Source organism: Struthio camelus, chromosome W (assembly GCF_040807025.1).
Source record: "Struthio camelus isolate bStrCam1 chromosome W, bStrCam1.hap1, whole genome shotgun sequence".
Lineage (NCBI taxonomy): Eukaryota > Metazoa > Chordata > Aves > Struthioniformes > Struthionidae > Struthio > Struthio camelus.
In genome coordinates, this window is record NC_090981.1 from 22,932,460 (window position 1) to 22,952,065 (window position 19,606).

Genomic DNA, 19,606 nt, shown 5'->3' on the forward strand with positions numbered 1-19,606 from the left:
TACATACTTCCTCTGCACAGCCAAACTTTACTTCATGTATATTTCCTGTACAGTTGATCTAGTCTGAATTATTTACATAGCTAGTAGAAAGAAAAATTTTATTTGGTGCAGATTATGTCCTTGCCTATTAGTGCTTTACTGTCTGCACTGAAGAGAGGTGATAGCTATTTGGAGAGCAAAATAGGGAACATTAGGATATGTGACCTGAAGTAGTCTGTAATAATTATTCCTTTAGAAGTATGAGGAACAGAGATGTATTGCCTGTGATTTTATTGCCTGGAGTTCAGTTTGAGTGGAGGCGTTTGAATGGAGTAAATTAAATGCTATAATTGCAATTTTTCGTCTGAACACTAGGGGGAGTATTGCACTACAGTAAAACGTGTTACATCTACCTTTTCAGATACCACACCAGTGGTAATGAAATTCTTCTACAAAGAACCTAAGAAAGGCTTATGCAAAGATCAAATGAAAGGGACACTTTTTAAAACACCAACTGGTTTTACTAAGCCAATATATTTACTTGTATGGTGGCATTCTTCTGGCTATGTAGGTGTGTTCCATGTACTCATTGGGAATGAGAGAGAGTAAAGCTTCCCGAGGCAGGTAAGGGAACAGAGGCCAGTTGAATAGTCTACTAAAAGTCATGAGTTTAAGTATTGGAAATATTGTTGAATGTGTGCAGAAAGACCCCACTGCACTGGATGTGCATTATTACAGAGCTAGATAATCAGACTTGAAATACCCTCATGACAAATGACACTTTCTAAGATAGCCTTTTTCATTTGAATACAGCTCAGCGCACATTTTCCTACAACGAAAAAACAGTGCAGTTAGCTTTGTATTACATAGAGAACCTTCTTGGCTCTGATTTGTCTGTACCACACTTCACAGTACAGGGAGGCTGTTTCCTGTCTGGGTAGGACAGAGCTCAAGTCAGTTTGTGACTGCTCTTTCTGAGGAAGTAACAGATTGGGTTCTTAATCTTCTGTGTGCTTTGGTTCCACCAATGCTTAATATTTTCGTTATTACTTCTACACTGACAGACTACACTCCCACTTGGTAGAAGTGAGGGGAGTCTCCCAGGAGAAGAGTGGTGCACCCTCCTGCAGGAGCAGTCTGGCTGGCCCTGCAGCCCTACCCTGCAGCAAAAGCATGACAAACATCTTACCTTTAAAGATACAGTACACAAGATGAGAGACTTACACTGCGGTAACTAGCTAACGTGCTATTTGCTGAGTGTTCACCCTCATTCACACCCGTTTTTATTAGGGGCTCTGGGGCTTTGTTTCTGTAATTTCCAGTAATTTTAGGATGTAATTTGTTAGAAGAATACATGCAAACTAACAACATAAACACCCAGCTTAGTCAACTCTGCACACATTTTGGGAAACATCTAGTTCAGACTGGAAATAGTCAAGACACTTAGACGGGAACTAACCTAGTCATCCTTATGCCATCAGCTTGATTTGCATAATCCCTCATATATCTGAGGCAGCACAGCTCTGTGTCCATAGCTATAGACTGCGTCCTAGGAGAACCTGATTTAGGTTTTCAGTGCTGGTTCTGGGCTCTTCTATGATCTTGAACGTGCCATTTCAGCTCTGTCCTTTAGGGTCCCAAATTTTTCTGTGCCCTGTCAGTTTAGATCATGGGCTCTTCAAGGAAAGGACTCTAATTTTTAATTTGCCTCGAAGCCAGGGGTTACATGCCCCAAGTGAAATCAGGCCCAGAGGTACCTCCATAGCATAATTCATCCTTTAGGTGGCTAGCATACCTTGTTAACAACTCAGGATCTTTTATAGCTTCCTCATTTTGGTACAGCCACTGTGATCAGAATCAGCAAAGAGCTCACATTTGAAACCAATAAATCAAATTGCATAGTTTCCTCAACAGAATTTTTTTCTGGAAAACAAAATAGAAAGTGCACTGAAGTGAAAGTACGTTGCTTCAATATTTTATGTTCAAGTGAAACTTGTCCTTGTGAAAAGATACAAACAGCCACTCAAAATACAAGGGAATTTGAAGGGTTCTTGTAACAGTTGGAAGTGATTTGTTCCAAAGGTCACGGAGGTATCAGAAAATAATTGCGTCAATCTGAAACAAGGTACGAGCAGAAAACACCACCACCATTAACCCCAATGAGGTGGCATTAGCTGGAAACTTAGATGTAGTAGATTTTGAGCTACAAATCAATAGCAGGTGTCAAACTGACTTTTAAATGAATGAATCATAATAGGAGATTAATAGCAGGATATCCAGGTTCCGTACTCAGCTAGCCAGGCTTTAAAGCGGTTGAAACTGGTAATGAAATAAGTGAGTCAAAAAGGAAGAACAAATCTACTTTGTTTTGTCTCTTAGCGAACAGCGTTAACCAGCATGTATCTATCATTACCTCTTTTACTGACATAGCAGGCTTTTTAGACTAGGAAAATTTTGCAGAAAAATCCCCAGACATTACCCTGTAACACTGAGTAGAAGAATTTGTTTTCTTTAGTTATGCTTCGATGCCTACGGCAGAGACTTCTTTTTAAAAAAGTCAGTTTTGATGTTGTGCACCAAAATAAACCTGCAGTATATTCTAGAATCACTCATTCAACCAACACGTTAGATAAGTTTTCTGATTTTGTCTTTTTTTTTAAGCTGGAAGTTGCATATATTGTGGATACTGTGCTATTGTGCTTTTAATCCCTTTCACAATGTCACTGTCTGCAGCTATAGACTGTGGCCACCTTTGAAATAATGTGTATGTGGGGGGAAATAAAAGAACTGAATGACTTGCTTTTACTCAGTGTGCATTTTTTAATAGTGCTAAAAGATATGCTTGGGTTCACGAAGGCTCCTTTTCAAGAGCTTAATTTGCATTCTAAATGGTTCTGCTCACAGAGGTTTGGAGAGGCCTATTTACTGGGAACAGTTTCTCCACAAATGTGAGGGGACGAGGAAACCGGATGCTTCTTACCATGTCCTGCATCTAGAAATTGCATCCAGTCTGCATGTTAAAAACTGTGGCACCATTCTACTCAACTGTACAAAAGCACAGCCTACACCAGCTGGTACCTGCCCACAGATGACGTCAGCCATAGCACTTCAGAAGTCCCTGGGGTTCTGAATTTAGCATCTTGTGCTGTGACCAAATGGGCCTCACTCTCAGCCCTGTCATTGCCTCCATTTCCTCTTTCTCTGCAGCCGTCCACTGGCTGGCAGTGCAGAGAGGCTGATGAAATGACTCAGCTCGTAGCTGGTCACAAAAGTTTTATCTCATACAAACCACATCTATGGCCCACTTCACCCTACCTGTGATCTCTCAGTAGAAGCGGTCAAAGCAAGCTATTTATTTAGAATAGGTACATAATTTTATGGGACAAAAACCCCTATTCAGCTAACATATAGGGATTGTTGTATGGACTCCTTCATCAGCAGAAATGGCAAATAGTATTATTTCTGTTCTAACTTGCCTTCTCTTGCATTCTTCTTTTTATGTGAGCCTACATTAATCCACTAATCAGTAAGCAGCTTTTTTTTCTTGCCATTGAATCTGTTGTTTTTCACCCTCGGAACTTGAAAGGCAACTTTCCTGATCTGATGTTGAGGAGCAGCATTTGTGCAGTTAGCAGTGAACGTATTTCTGTGAAGCAAGTGCAACTGCAAACATTTTTATAGCTTTTGTCAGCAACCCACGTCATAGGAGGTCTCTGATGTCCCTGTTTTGGCAAGAAACATGAGTTTTGGCATTTGTCACACATACCACTCAATTAAGTGGAAAAGCCATGCTGAGGGCACAAGCAGAGCACTGTGGAAGCACTCCATTTAAATACATGAGAGACTCAAGTTTTAAGGGAGACTGAAGCCACGGGTCAGCTGGGGCATGGTGGACTGCTGAGCTGGTATGTTACAATACATTAGCAGAACAAACCCATTAAGCAGAAACTAGTTGCGTGTGCACATCTCATTAACAGCTTTGAAAATACATCCTGTGGAGAGATGTTAGGGAGGTGCCAGGAAAAGGTTATGGTGTTGCTCTCCTAACACTGCTATTCCGTTTCATCCTGAACGTTCCCTTAGTAAAAATTCATTAACTTAGTCTCCTTGTCGGTGAAAAAGGAGAATAAAACACATGGACTAAAATAAGAGGTAAAGAGATTAGCAAATAACCATATGTTGCATTCTCTAGAAATCAGATATATTTCTTGGCATTACTACCAAGTTATGGGTAAATAGATTCTGCAAATGAACTGAATCTTTACTGAATAGATGGAAGATTTGAAATCCCTCCTGAGAAAACTGATTCAGTACAGTGGCTTCCTCAGTTAATGGCTATACCAAGCTTTAGAATAGGCAGAAGTTTCAAGAGGCTGTGTTGTTATGATAAATCCAGACAGCTCCTTTACTGAACAAAAAAAAGTGCATAAAAGATAAGCTGCTTTTAAGCTGTGCCTCATAAAATGGCCTCCTCTGTCACGCTGCCACTAAGTACATTCCAGAGTTCTCAATCCGTTCCAGTAAATAGCTCAGAAAGTTATAATATTAAGAAGCTTTTTCTGAGCACAACATCATATGTAAATTCTTTTCCCCCAAATATATATGGCAGACCTCTGTCTCTCAGGAACACCCTCTCCACCAGCTTCCAGCCAGCCAGCTCCACCATTCAAAGGAAAGCCAAACACCACAGGTTCAGATCAACTCTATTCTGTTGTAAGAATTCCTTCCCAACCTGAAGTAAAGAGCAATTGTAGTCAAGAGTACAGAAGAGCTCACTAATTGAGAAGCAAGATGGATAGACAGCCAGTCAACGGAGTAATGACAGGAACACCTCTTCCTCCTCTGGGCTAGTAGCCATGGTTCTTCTTTGGCGCTTGCCTTGCCAAGTAGGAATGAGGTGGGAACTCTCAATTCCCCATTCAAGGTTCTCTGAAGTCCTAACTGTAGCAGAGACTACTTTTCATCAGTATTGTTTTGTAAAGGGCATCCTTCCCTGTTACCGTATGTTATCATATGAACTTCTCAGTTCCAGCTTTGGGATAAAGTGTAGAATGCAGTGTCATAAGATACTGGAACTATAAGCTTGAACACATCCCATTACTTAGCCAGATAACTAAAAAGTGTTCTTTGCAGACTGTAGGCAATACACGGTGAGGTGACAAGGCAACCGTATGAAATATCAGTGTCTGATCACAGCCCTTTCTCATAGAGAAGTGCTGAGCTTTCCTCTCCACTCCTGCTCCTGCTTAATAGGTTGTCTTGTGATGGCACAGCAAACGTACCTTTGGGAGTGTCCATACCATTGAAAGTAGGGTAAGCAGACTGTAACTGAGATAGCTTTCGAGTTGGGCAAAGAGAATCACTTTAGTTCCAAGAATGACATCATTTTTCTGCTGCTGAATTATCAAGATCATGGTAAGATGAAACCAGCTTTCTGAAAAGCAACAGCTGATCTCATTTCACGTTGCTGGACCAATGCAGTTGTTTCCCCTCACCTCCTACCCCAGCAAAAAGTGCTACCTCAATCTATTCTGTTTCTGCAGTCTCTTAGCAGACCTAGCAGATGATACACAGCTGTAGATCTTGGCTCCCCACAAAACAAAACAAAACCTCAAACAAAGAAAGCAAAAAACCACAGTACCTCAAGTCCAGACAATAAAGTAAATTGGGATCAGCAGCTAAGCATTCCTGGGCTGAGGAAAGACTGTTGTGTCACAAGAATTCTTAAATTAACAGTAGTGGGTTGGAGTATTAACAGCCAGGGAACTTTCTCTTCAAGACCCAAGCCAATCCCAGCCACTGGAACTGCTGGAATAGACTCTTCAAATGAAAGACAACTAAATTCTGCTCAGGAAAGCCAAATAATTTTTCAACACTATTATTTCATAATGGAGTACAACTGATGCATTGCCATTCCCACGCAAGAACAGAAGGGGAGGTGTTGTAACATGGGCCCTACCGGGGCTCATTTGTCCCATCCATGCCATCATACTTTCTGTATTAAAAACCTTATACCACCTAAATGTAACGATATTTTTCATCCTCTGCTTACTGTTGCTTGGCCAGAACAACCAAAGATAAAAAGCTCTTGAGAAACTTAATGCAAAATACTCCACAAAGGCTGTGGCAAATGCAGGGCTCTAAATTGCCATGTTTAAAGACTGGCAGAGCAGATACTCTGAAGAGCTGCCAGCAAAAATTGGAGAACATGAGGGTGAAAAGCCAACAGTTTTCTCTCAGACATTATTCTCCTCAGAATTACACCTGTCAAGAAATTTCTTTGAAGCTCAGAAAACTCTACTGAAGAAAACCCCTCAAGATATTTAGCAAGAAAGAGATGGTGCACCAGGCCATCTATTAGCTACATTTAAGGAGAGCAGGATAACAGTGTTAAATAATAGATTCCACAGAAGTCAGACTGGCTTCTACTTCATTTCAGCTTATGTTTATGTACATAATAAAAACACTTTGAAATCCAAATATTTACTAGAAACTGAAATAAGAATTATTTTGTCATGAAGCCAACAGGAAGCGTGATTTTAAAATCCAGTGTTAGGATTTAAAAGTAGAAAGTGGAAGATCTGTGTCATGGCAAAAGTGATTTATATCTAAATCACAGTAACCGTAGGAAGCTCCACCTTCGTCCTCCACCTACCACAGCAAGACTTTCCCACAGGGGAGAAAACAAATAGCAAACAGGTTTCGGTTGCTTGGGAAAATTGGGCAAGTAACTTGCCTCCTAACTCTATTACTCTATTACAGCCTGCTTTTTTGCTTGATACTGTGGTAATTCCAGAACATCCCAAAGCTACAAGCTGCCTCTTTCCCATTTGCTCCCTAAAAGGGGAAATGCCATAAGGGATGTTTCTCCAGAAACTGATCTGCAGTGATAGCAAACAGAAAGTTACAGATGGGCAGAAGTTATTCTTCAGCTCCTGTTATTTCCCAAACTTGCAAGAAAAGGCTAATCTTGATTCAGGAAAGTCCTACCCGTAAGTATCAGCTTTAAAATTGGAAAACAGAACTCTTAATTGTTAAAATCGAGTACTAAGAAAAGACAGGTCACTTCAGCACTTTGTGGTTTAAACATTAGGAAATCTTGATTTGTGATACAAGACCAAGCAATCCTGTAACAGACCTAGCTCTTAGAGCCTGTAAGGGGATACTTTTCATATATTTTCACAGAAGGAAAATAAATCACACTGTAAACTAAAATGTATGATACGTGAGATATGAATGTGAAGGTTACGATGTAATTTTTGCTGCTGCATGTGAACTTCAGCACCAATACATTAATAATCTAGTAGGAATTAGTTTTTGAGAACTTTTTTAAGAACGCAAGAATTGTTTTTTAGTAAATTTGAAAATAACAACTGCATTATTTAGCCTAAATAAATTGCCCAAGTAGTAGCCACAGCGTGGTTTTTGGTAGCTTTTTTTTTTTTTTTTTTTTTTTTTACAATAGCAAACTTTCTTCTCCCAAGAGCAGTTTCATCTATGAGAGAAATCACAGAAGTAAGATATTATGGAAATTTACTGGATGACTGTAATCGCCTTTGACAGTTAAGTTTGTTTTATCCAGAGCACAATGTTTGCCTCTTAACTGTGAATGTTGGCTGACCTGCCCAAATCTCAATGAAAAACAGTTATAACAAGAAGTTTTCTTTGCGAACGGTTATGCAAACTGGAATCTTCATTTCACGTTCATGCTAAAGTAGACCCTCTGGAATGTATACAAAAGCACTATGTTTCTTCTAAAAAGCTTCAGAGGTACACATACTGGAATCAAGGTTAAATGCTTACTGTAGTGTTGAGGATATAGATTATACACAAAACAGCACTAACAACTAAATCAAGATTTAGATTATTCCTTCAGATTTCAAATTACCTTGCAGAAACACAGGAAACTGGTATCCAGGGCTGTTCTTTGAGTAAGTGAAGAGTAACATACTCCATCATACTGCTCTCAGGGCAACGGGATAGGAAGGAATAAACCTGTCTGAAGAGCCAATAGGCAGGAAAAGCGTGAAAGACAACAGAAAAGCCCTGGCAGCAGGAGAGCAGCTGACCGATGAGCTTATTCTGCTCAACTTCCCCCTCATCTAACACTGTCATCTTTGTGAGTGTCTTCTGAGGACAATGCTGACTCTCTTCTCTGTTGAACCACTAAAATAAGCATGCTGAGGTCCCTTTAACACTTACATATAGATTTCCGGTTTACCTTTAGTCACTTTACAAAGGGTATGCAAGTGGATGCAAGTGGATGGAAAGGAACTGAAGCCAACTAGCATGAAAAGCAGTTTGTAACTTCCTTGGGACAATGCAGTGTTTTTAGGGAGATATGGGGAAAAACAATAAGCCATCTGCTCTTTCCCTTATTTTACAAGAATTTGCTTTAAGGAAGAGGTTGAATCTTTTTTTTTTTTTTTTTAAGATTAACTGCTGGAAGCTTCCAGACTCCTGCTAATAATCTCTGGACCTTCTAAACGGAGATAGATAGATCTTCAGAGAGTTTAACAGCAAGAATAATGCTCATAACTTACCTGATTGTTTCTTTCTGCCTGTCTACACATATACACGCAGGCATACAAACATAATTAAGGGGTGGTCAAAAGTTCTGATGAAGCCCTCTTAAGACGGCACACAGAAAATGGCCACGATAACCTCCCTGCATCTTGTTTTCTTTGAACAGCTGAGACCATAGCTGTTTGATGCACGTTGCAAAACGTATCCAAGGTCTTACTTATCACTTTGCAACTCCTCTAAAAGGCTATAAAACAGTTTTAACTTCCACAACTTCAACAACACACATTTTTGATAGCATCAAACACTAATGATTAACTAAACAACAGAAGGACATTACAAATCTGAAACATCTGTAGTACTGAGATTTAAATTCTATTGTAAAATCAATCCATGATGAGCGTATTTTAGTACTTTAAGAATTTCTGTCATTTCCCCCCTATTAAAACACAGTGTTGTATCAGTTTTACTGCATACAGTAAGGGTCATTACTCTATCTGTAATTAAACAGTACTACTGTCACCTTCTCATTTTTAAATTCAGCTAGACAAAGAATATAGACTTAGGATAAACCACATTAGTGCTAGGGGGTTGATGCTTTAATCCGACTACAAGTACACTACAAGGAAAATGGCTATCAATTTATTTCTGAAATTTGATAATCAAAGCCAGTATTTGTGCGTGCTGCAGGAAAGATAAATGAACTGCAAAATTTTACAGCTTAGTTTAAGTGTTATGGCATTTACTTACAAAAGTAGGTCGTTAGAAATCCTGTAGAATTATTTCTTTTAATTATCAAAGAAACTGCTTGTTTGTATTTCAAAAGGAATGCCAGGTAAGAACTATTTTTACAGCATCTCAGAAAAGAACATGACTAGATTGTGAGCTAAATGTGATTTCTCATAGTTGTCAAGTTTTTATGTTTATAATCACTTTTCAAAGAGCACTTTTCACTTCTTCTGTAAAGTATATGTATGACTAGATAATGCAATGGAATAAGAAGTTACTGAATGTCTGAAAATACAGACACTTTGACTACAATTACTCATACACATTTAAATAGGTGTCTGTAAACAATATACAAAAAGCATGTAAGCAATTTTTGTCCCAGAGAAAATTTGAATTCGAGCAATCACGATATTTTGGATTGTGGTTGAAGCAAATGTTTAGTAGCTTACATAGCAAACTTGTACAGTACGCCTGGTTCTAATCAGTGTGATGCCCTGTCCTTTCCATAACTTAACATTCATTCAGACTGTGCTATTTTGTAGATCAGTATATGATTTAGAAATGGGATTTGCAAGGAGAGTTGCAGTTTCTAAGAGTCAAAGTCTGTTCCCCAAAAAACTGGCAAAGCGGGAACAGGTAACTTTCTCTTTCCAGGTGGGAAAAGAAAAAGAGTATGTGGGGCTAATGAGTCAGAAACCATACACTACACAATTTGTGAGATTTCTTCATGATGTTGCATTACTGTAAATTAATTCTGATAGACGAAAACGCAATATATTCATTCTCTCTTAAGTAAAACAAGAAAAGGGATCTTTCTGATATTCCATCAGATAGCAAACGAGTTTTCTCAACTCTAGACAAATTCTGGTGCACTGTCGTTACATCAGTTCCTAGTTGTTTCAGGCTACTAGTGCATTCATCTTTTCCTCTTTGCTGGACGCAAATTGGCTTGTATAAAATAAGTTGATACTTTGAACACACATTTCTCCAGCACATTTTTGGTGCCTTTCTTGAAATATTCAGAGCCCAGTGACTGAATCAACATCAATAAAAGTGAACTTTAACTCTAGAAAAGTCATTAAGTAATGCTGAAGAAATCTGACAGAGGTCGTACCGCTTTGGTTGCCAACACAGGCCAGGTTTGCTCGCAACAGGAAAAAAAAAAAAAAAACAGCATGAAAAGTTTGGAGTGCAAATATTCTTTGGTTTACTCATTAAAATAAAAAGACACAGCAAACAGCAAAAACATTGCCAATTAAATAAACTGCAAGTTCTTTATATGGTCCCTAACAAAAAGTCTTCAGATGTTTGAAATGGATTAACTTCATGCTTTTAAGCACATTACAGTGTCTAGAAAGTCACATTCTTTTCCTTGAGGGCAACGCAGAGAGCGGAGGGAGAAAGGGAAAGGAAGATGGGTGAGAGGTAGCAGGGGAGAAAAGAAGAAAAAAGAAAGGGATTGAAGATGACACTTTTCCATTAGCTAAACAGCATGTAACCCAACGACAAAATTAATTTCTGTTTTTAGATTCATTATACACAAAGCAAACTGGCTTGGAATTTATTTTCAGACGCTTAAGCTTTCTCAATGCACATCATACACATCAGCCTAATCTATAAAATATACTGACCCACACCTTCTCAAAACCAATAAAGACCTATTAGAAAAATATCATTATAAATTGCATAGATAACTCACTGTGTTTTACCTTTCAATTTTATATGCAGAGTTTAAAATTATGTACCGCAGATGTTTTCTAGGGAATACTTTTTCCAAGGCAGGCTGTTTTACTGTAGGTTATCATTCCTGAAATAATCAAAGGAAATAGGCATCTGTGTAAATCTGTAAGGATCACTTGGTAGGCAGATATAAACAGTTTTTATCACTGGCCTGCAGACGAACAAGCCAGGTCAAACTTTATGGGACAGCATCACTGATATGAGTATTCAGAAGGTTCGTAAGGGCAGCACTAGGAAGCTGTTATCTGTGCAGAGAGCATAAAAGACTATATGAATCAAATATGTATTTTAAAAGTGAGTCAAAGAAATTATATATAGAGTGTACCATCACCATGACAGTCCATTACCAACAATATTGGACTGATAGTTTAGAAACGTGTCTGTAAATCAAAGAGAGAAGATTTGGATTGTCTGGCAACATATTATTTTGTTTTGTGTAGCTATCTTGCAAGAGTCTTCCTCTACTCGGACAATTCTATTTACTGTCTTTATCCAGCTGTTTCCATCGGCAAGGCACAGTAAGACACGTCATGTGCAGTCTTTCTTCCAGGTGGACTGTGAATAGCAATGGACAGCTCGTGATAAGGAATCGATTTAATAAAGATCTTTTTGAAATACTCATCTTAAAACAAAAAAAACAAAAAACAAAAACTTTTGCTTGCTCCCTTATTCCTTCATAAATCAGCACTGTTCCATCTACAAATGATACAAGGGCAATCAACTTTAATACAAGTACTTATATGTTCCCCTCATCTAGCATTTTGTTGACACCATCACAAAGTTTCTGCAAATGGAGTTTATAAGTTCCAAAGGGATTGTACAAGGCAGCCAAAAATTCACAATCAGAAAAGTGATCAAACACATTGTTGACACGTCCATGTGATTTTGCAGTTAGGTGACGCTGAATGATTTGATGAAGTAGCTCTCTACAATCATTTAACAGTTTGGATAGGAAATTCCTGTCAAAGGTATAATCCACCTGATGGAAACTGACCACGGTCTTAGCCAGCTGATGAACTTTCTTCTTGAATGTCTCCATCAATGCTATTTCATCCTGATTAAATTGGTTGTTCCTGTAGAGAATTGCCAATTTGAGGACTATTTTAATGAGGTTTTTAATGATCTTCTCTGCTTCCTTTTTATTTTGTGTGTATTCCTTTGTCACTCGGTAGAGCTCATCTAAAACATCACTGCTTGTGTCATCTATCAAAGTAGTTGCTATTGATTTGGACACCATTTTTCCAAGGATCTTCTTCTGGGCCTGAATGGCCAAACTTTTGGAATTGAAGACATCTGTGGCCACTGGAAAAAAAGAAAAAAAAAGAAGTATGCAGTCAATACTTCATCACAGACATACTACAGAGAAGAATATATTTTTAAGGCGAGGAGTATTTCCATGTCTGTCCATTCATCTGACTCCTAGTAATTTCCACAAAAATAATGTAAACTTACTGCATATAGTTGCATTAAAACCTGTCTTTTCTAACCGTAAACCTTTGTTGTCTTTAGGTTCATATTCTTTTGGACTATTTTTAAGCTTAGGAGAAAAAAAATAAACAGAGGATGCTGAAAACAAGATTAAAATAAATATATATGGATTGATGGGATTCCCATCTGAGGCAATAAATCTGCCCTAATTGATCAGACGACGCCTAAGTTTGATCTGATTTTCATATCCACAATGAAATCAGAAATCAGCGATCTTGGCAAAAATCCTCTTAATATTTTCCATGGGAATAGCTAAGAACTGACAACTAAAGGAACCGACCAACCATGACTATCCCAATGTCATGGCAACGGCCAGTGTTACTCAACTGGAAATAGTAATTCAGTACATAAACTACTGTAAATCTTTTCCTTTTAAACATTTTACAGGATGAGTGAATTCAGATCCCACGTGAATCTTTTCCTTTTAAACATTTTACAGGATGAGTGCATTCAGATCCCACGTGTATGTCTATACACGTATATAGAGAGAGCGAGCCAATCCGTTGTCAGCACACAATACTGAGATTCTCTGGATGCAATCTGAAGATGCTAGTTTTCAGAGCAAAAGTAGCATGCATAAACCCTTCTGTGTCCTACAGTTAATGGAGAGGTAACCAAAAACAAATAGTCTGGGGATTGCCATTACAATTGTTAGCATGACCGTGGTTAAGGAATCCTTTTCTGATCATTAAAGTCAATTGTAGAGCAGATTCCTACCTCCAAAATTATGCTAGTTTGCATCACTATACCCAATAACTGGTTCCAGTCTATGAAAGGTATTTAAATACTAAAAAAAAAAACCCAAACGTTCTTTCAGAAACTCGTTTGGTGAAATTTTACCGCACATGTTCTATTACCAGTGAACAATTTCTTAGACCACGTTCTCTTAACCTTTTCCAGTAGGTCACAAGTGAACTCAAAATTTCCAGATTGAATGGTCTGAGACATGGCCGCCTTTAAGCTGCAGCCTTCTTAGAGTCTCAAACAGGCTGAAGGGAACGCTTCATCTCTTTACATTTATGTCACAAAGAGAAGGTCTTCTTTACAAACACAGGGGCTGGAAACACTTCCCCCCCCCCTCTTTTAATGAAAACAAACTCTGCAGATGCCATACAGTGAAGTCCCTGCATTTGGAAAAAAGTTTCCTATTAGCTGTTTGTCTTTTGGCAACTGGGTGTCTTAAAACCCAGGGTGTCTCTGGGTTTCCAGTAAATAAAAAAAAAAAAACTTTCCTGAAGGATGAGGGAGATATAAATCTATACCTTGCCTTCAACAGTCCCTTTGAGAAATTTATTAATATGCTTCTTTTCTGTGATCTGGCAAATTTTCAGAAAGGATTCTTTTAGTCTATACCTGTATTTTAGTCTGAAGCATTAATTATTTGAGCACATTTGTTAAAATAGCATATCTTTTGAAATTTTTACTACATGTGGATATTCAAAAATCAAAGAACCCACTGTCAACTATTTTCGGGATAGCACTCAAGATCACAAGACAGACACGTTTCTAAACCACAGCGATCTGGGTAGAAGTTAAAGATGCTAAGTAGGCAATCTGAAGATGTTTGATTCAACATTTCTGTTTTTAAATATAAAACCGTATCTATTATTATTCAAATAAAACTAATCAAAATATTTCAAAGGGTGGTCAAACACTAGAACTCAATAGCCAACGCTTTAAAAAGATCTGCACAAAAACATTAGCTGTATGAGTTATGTTTGTTTAATATAAAAAGAACTAGAACTACAAAACTTAACTTTCCAATTGTTTCTACTCTCCCCCACCCCCAGCAGGAATTATCAATTGTTCTTTCACAACTTTTATTTCTTGAAGACCTCCAATTTACTAATCTCTCATGATATCTCCTTTCTGACATTCCACAAAGATACACAATACTATATATATATATATATATATATATATGCATATTGTAAACATTTCTTTTCTAAGATGCTGTAGATACTCTTACTATAAAATGCTAACTGCATCACTGCATCACAAAGAATGCTACATTGTAATCGAACAGGAATCAGTTCAACCTGCCTCCAGCAAGTCACACAAGCACCCGAAGCTGGTGCTAACAATTTCCACATAGCCATCCACAAGGTACCAATTTTAGGCAACCCAAAATTTGACAGTTCTTCAGTACTAAAATAAGTTACATCACATGATGTAAAATGTGACAAAGTGGAGCTCCGCACATAATTATCACTGCAAAGCAAAACAGGAGTTGCTCACTCCTCTTGAGTGTCAAACTCTTAACAGCATGTCTAAAAATTGTTCAAGTTTTGGTACTATGCAGCATAGCCTATTTTCTCTCTCCTTGGCAATACAGCACGAGTCAGCCTCATTTTCTCTGTATTACTATTACCTGTGTTCTAATTTAACTGTTAAATCCATGAATGTCATATCTCTGTTTGTCAGTCAATCAAAAAGACACCGGCAAATTGTTTGCATTTTAAGATAAACTCATTTTTTTTCTCTTTACTGATGACAAAAAAGAGCTGAAATGTTATTTTACAGCCAGTTGCTTCAATAAAACTGAGTTTAAGCACCAAGCTTCTAGAACTCCAACAGAAGTATTTCCTTAAAAAAGTAAAATTATTACTTACTTGCTCATCAAAAGGAATTGCAATTATTAATGCTGATAGCAGAAACACGTTTCACGTACAGACGGAAAATATCCTAAGTGAAGCCTTTTGCTTGCTTTTTCAGCTAAATCTGGCACATACGTTATTATAAACTTTGAAACACTGTCAGAACTTATCACAGCCTTAAGGTGGTTTTTTTACCTCTCTCCATAACAGCAACTTTTCTCAGCTACCTTTCTCTTCTGTCTGAAGTGCTTCATTTTACTTTGGCACCTCAAAGTGCAAAAACACACTGCAGTGGTTTCACTTCCTTGAAAAGAGAGCTTAAAGGAAATTGCATTGCTGAGCAAGCAGTGCAACACCAATGGCCGTTATTGCTAACCAACAACTGAGACAATGAGCAGAAAGGGAGGGAGAAGAGAGGTTCTGTAACTTGATAGGGCAGGGTACTTGTTAGGAAGAGGTTAAAACATTAACCCTATGTCTGCAAATGCCAAGAAGAGGAGACTCGCCTACATCTGAAATGTCCGATTAGTGCATCATAAAACAACAGAGGGGCTGCTACCAGCTGTATGCTTCGCTAATGCCCAGTTCCAAATGTGGGAACGGTCATCCAGTCAGTTCAAAAAGCTTTGACTAAAATTGCAAATACGAGCACCTAAAAATAAGCGTGTATATCCACACTCAGACAACCAATTAGAGCAGTCTGATTTTCATAGGTGTTGCTCACATGCAGTCACCATTTAGGAGGGGTTGCAGTAGAGGAGCGGTATGTACAAAGCACGCTTATTTCATTGGCAGTTTCCATCCCGAAACAAGGCCATTTCTCTCTCGGGTGGCCTGCAGTAGCCTCAGAATTTGGGCAGGTAATCCAACTACTTGTAAACACCTCACGGACAGTTTTTCCTCTTTACAGCTGTTTGTTTTCTACGTAGTTTTACTTTGCACTTTTAAGAAATATATTGCTGTATACCCCTTTGAAATCAATGGGCTGTCACTTCCCGTACAATCAATACACACAAACATTTCTGGGTCACTGCCATGATGATGTTCAGCGCAGCCGTTCCTCTGCGGAGGAGAGCAGTCTCAGGCGAAAGGCTCCCAGGGAGGAATCCTCCCTCCGTCACTCAGAAATTGATGGGACCTTAGGGATGCCAGGGACATCTGAAAGGTCTCCTGTATTTACGATTTAGAAGAGAAGCCAGTTAATTACTAGAGGCTGATTTATGTGAGAGTTAGGAGCTTCTTAATTATGACGCTTGTTATGTTTTGCAAACAATAGAAGGTGCTTAATATTAGTTTTGTATTTTGTGCATTAAAGTAAATAAATATCGGATATGCACCTTTTCTCCATATATTTTCCCCAGAATATTTGCCTTACAAATGTTTTCCCTCAAATCTTTAACTATGTAGAAAGTGTGACCTTTCAGTGAAAACCGAAAATTCTGGCTCAATAAGCTCTCAGGAGGAGGCTGGTATAAAAGTACAACAAGGGTCTTACTTATGGCTGTGATGCTCAATCTTCCTGATATGAAAGCCAGTACACTTCCCTACTTACTGGGGCAAATGCCTATTGCCAAATAGCCTATTTCTCAACTCCACTTAAACTAAAACTGAATGTATTTGAAAAAAAAAGTTGAATCACATTATTTCAGTGCCTCAAACCAAGGCAGAATGTTTTGGGGTTTTTTTTCCCCCCCTCCCACAAGGTAACAATCACCGGTACAATCAACAGTAGATACAGCCAAGTTTGTGTATTCAATCCAACGTATATTGATAACATTGTCATTGAGTATTTTTAGGCTTGTAACAAAGACAGATCTGAAGAAAAGCATCCACTAAAAACTTTCAGTGAACCATGCTAAATTCCATGGACAACTCAAGGGTTAAATTTTTGACAACTCAAGAGTTAAATTTTTTGACACAGATTCCATTTCTGGCATATAGACTCATGATACTTTAATGTAACAGCCTTGGCTGAAGAGGCAATTTGACTGTGAAGCCATTAATGATAACATTGCAATGTGAAACTGAGCTCTCATTTTAATGACTGACATACTACATCCTAACTGTCACCAGTACCTGGAGAGTAAGCTTGTCCACTGTAGAGTGCAACACCCAAAAATCAAACGGATTTTTGGGTAAGAATACAAAGACTACATATATAGGATTAGGAGGAAAGAGTAGCACCGACTGCACACTTTATGCATCATTTAAAAGACTGTATCACACAGTTTCAAGAAATGTGGCAACTGATTTCCTGTCTAGCTTCCTGTAGGGACAAGTATTTGCCTCTGTATAAACTGTACGTTAGAGCTAAAGCTGCAAGTCTATGGACGTGGTAAGAATCTCATGTTCAGTCAAACTCATGCAGTGAGAGAGAGAGCATCATTCTGTCAGAGGGAGGCAACTTGAAACCAAGCAGGATTGACAATACTCATTTCCAAGTATTTGTGACCATGAGTCATGCCCCTCCAAAACTGTGAGAGCGCCTGGAAATCAAGAGATTAAAAAATTACTGAATTTTGATATCTTCTTGCACTTTGTTTCCTGGGTCTTTACAGGGCTACATTTGTTTTCAAGAAGGATAAAGGCTAGAAACATTAAAAAAATAAATATACCGAGACACATAAATACATGACTTCATGTATAAATACATGACTTCAGTAAGGTAAAGCTCAACTCACGATAAGCTGCAAGAGCTAGCGTCAGTAAAGGAACGACTCCCAAAGTAGGAGAAGACAGGCAGAAACGGAGCCATAAACTTTTGGTACTAGCAGAGCTGTTACAATTTTCACAGTGTATTAATTACATAAAAGATTTAAAAAATGAGTGGTACAACACAGACTATAAATTCTTCAGATATAAATAAAGTAAGCTGATTTTTCTAACTGCTACCATGATTTGTAGCTTCTCCTTAAGCACCATCTGATGGAATGAGTCATGTTTTCAAAGAGCTTTTTTTTCCCCAAAAGACTCAGTGCTTTGAATCTAATCTGTACTGAAGTGCTTCAAAGCTTTCTTAGGTAAAGGGCATGTTAAACGTAACTTTTTAAAAGCACAAATAGAGTAAAAATTACTCCAAAAAATGCAGCAGTCCCTAAACAGCCACTTCAGAAAATCAGCTAGTCTTTGCATTTGCAAGTGTTTCTTCATGTGTTGGCTTTTCAAATGCTGATGACAACTGAAGCTTGTATGAGACATGCTAGAGCAGACAGCTCTGACAGCTTTTACCTTCGAACTTCAGATACAGGGACTTTGACACCTAAGCTGGCTGAAGGCAGCAGTGAGAAGAGACCAAGGCAGCTACACAGGTTATCAAGTCAAAGACTGGGAGAAGGGCGGATGGCTTAGGCAAGCAGCATCAAAGAACGGAAAACCCAGAGGGCAGACATCAATGTGCAGAAGGAGAAAAGGAACAGAACACGGTTAAGGGAAATAAGGAATGAAAAAAAAAAACTCCCCACGACTTTTCAAAAGGAGAAAAGCTTATCAGAAGAAGCAAAGCTCATCAATAAACATTTTCCACAGCAGTATTTCAGGTAACACTCTAACAGCTCGTGGAACATTACAGGGATTCATACTATTTAGCTATGATCTTCCTTCACAGAGTGAAGTCAGCAGGACTCTTGACTTTTCCATCCGCTATAGGGGCATAAGAGTTCCCTTGCTTATTTCCTGCCTTAAAAGCAATAGCTGTGTTTGAACTTCAGTTAGAGAAATGTTAGTTAGAGAAACATCTGAGCATGATATAAAAAATGTTAGCAGGCAAATCCAGTCTTTCCTTCTAGCTTCCCTCTTTTGCAATAGCAGCTGAAAAGGCAGGGCATTGGGAATACCACCTTTCTCTCTCAAACGTTAATCTACTTTGAATTACAGTGGCCTTAGACTCTAAACTGTAAATCGTAACTTGCTGCCCTGCCCTCTGGTTCGACACTAAAAAAATAAAAGCCCTATATAGTACTCTTTTCTTCCACATACATCTGTCTTTATTCGATGCAGGTACATATGCTCTTCATTTGAAGAGCAAATATTTTACTTGGCACCTTATTTTTGAAAAGGGAGGTTTATTTACGAATATCAATTTTGACTAGAAAAATTGAATTACACTTTGCATGCATTGAAAATTTCATGTTCATAAAGGTCAATAACTTGCTTACATTTCTTTTAACAGTCACAGTATATTGTACTAAATTCTCACTCACCATGATCTTTACCAACTAAGCACAATATAAGAATATTAATTAGTCAAGCACTGTACACTAATTTTAACTTTCATATTGGAAGATCTTCTAAAGAAAAAATAACTAATCTGAAACCAAGCCTCACACATGGCAAATATCACACGAGCAGGCTGACTGGATTTGGAAGTCAACTCTGGAGCTGGAAGTCACTCTGCAGAAATGGATTATCAAGCAATTCTGGAAAAAAATCTGGTTAATCAAGCAATTTTTGGAATATACTGTATGCCTAATCTGCATACGCATACTGAAAGGAAACACACATTCAGCAGCACAGAACAAGAAAAAGAGAAAAAGAAAGCTACCAAACAACAC

The 19,606-nt window shown here is 38.2% G+C and overlaps 1 protein-coding gene across 6 annotated transcripts in view; it reads right to left on the reverse strand.

Annotated features, from left to right (window-relative positions):
• Positions 1-8,415: 8,415 nt before the first annotated feature.
• LOC104150535 (tumor necrosis factor alpha-induced protein 8) overlaps positions 8,416-19,606 on the reverse strand; it is a 68,265-nt gene continuing 57,074 nt past the window's right edge. For 4 of the 6 annotated variants that reach the window (XM_068926190.1, XM_068926192.1, XM_009684822.2 and 1 more), the window contains one exon: positions 8,416-12,273. In XM_068926190.1, coding sequence (XP_068782291.1) covers positions 11,708-12,273 — 566 coding nt within the window. In that variant the 3' untranslated portion in view covers positions 8,416-11,707. Of the gene's footprint in view, positions 12,274-15,071; positions 15,181-15,251; positions 15,437-19,606 lie in introns of those variants that run through there. The other 2 variants (XM_009684823.2, XM_068926188.1) reach the window with 2 other exon arrangements.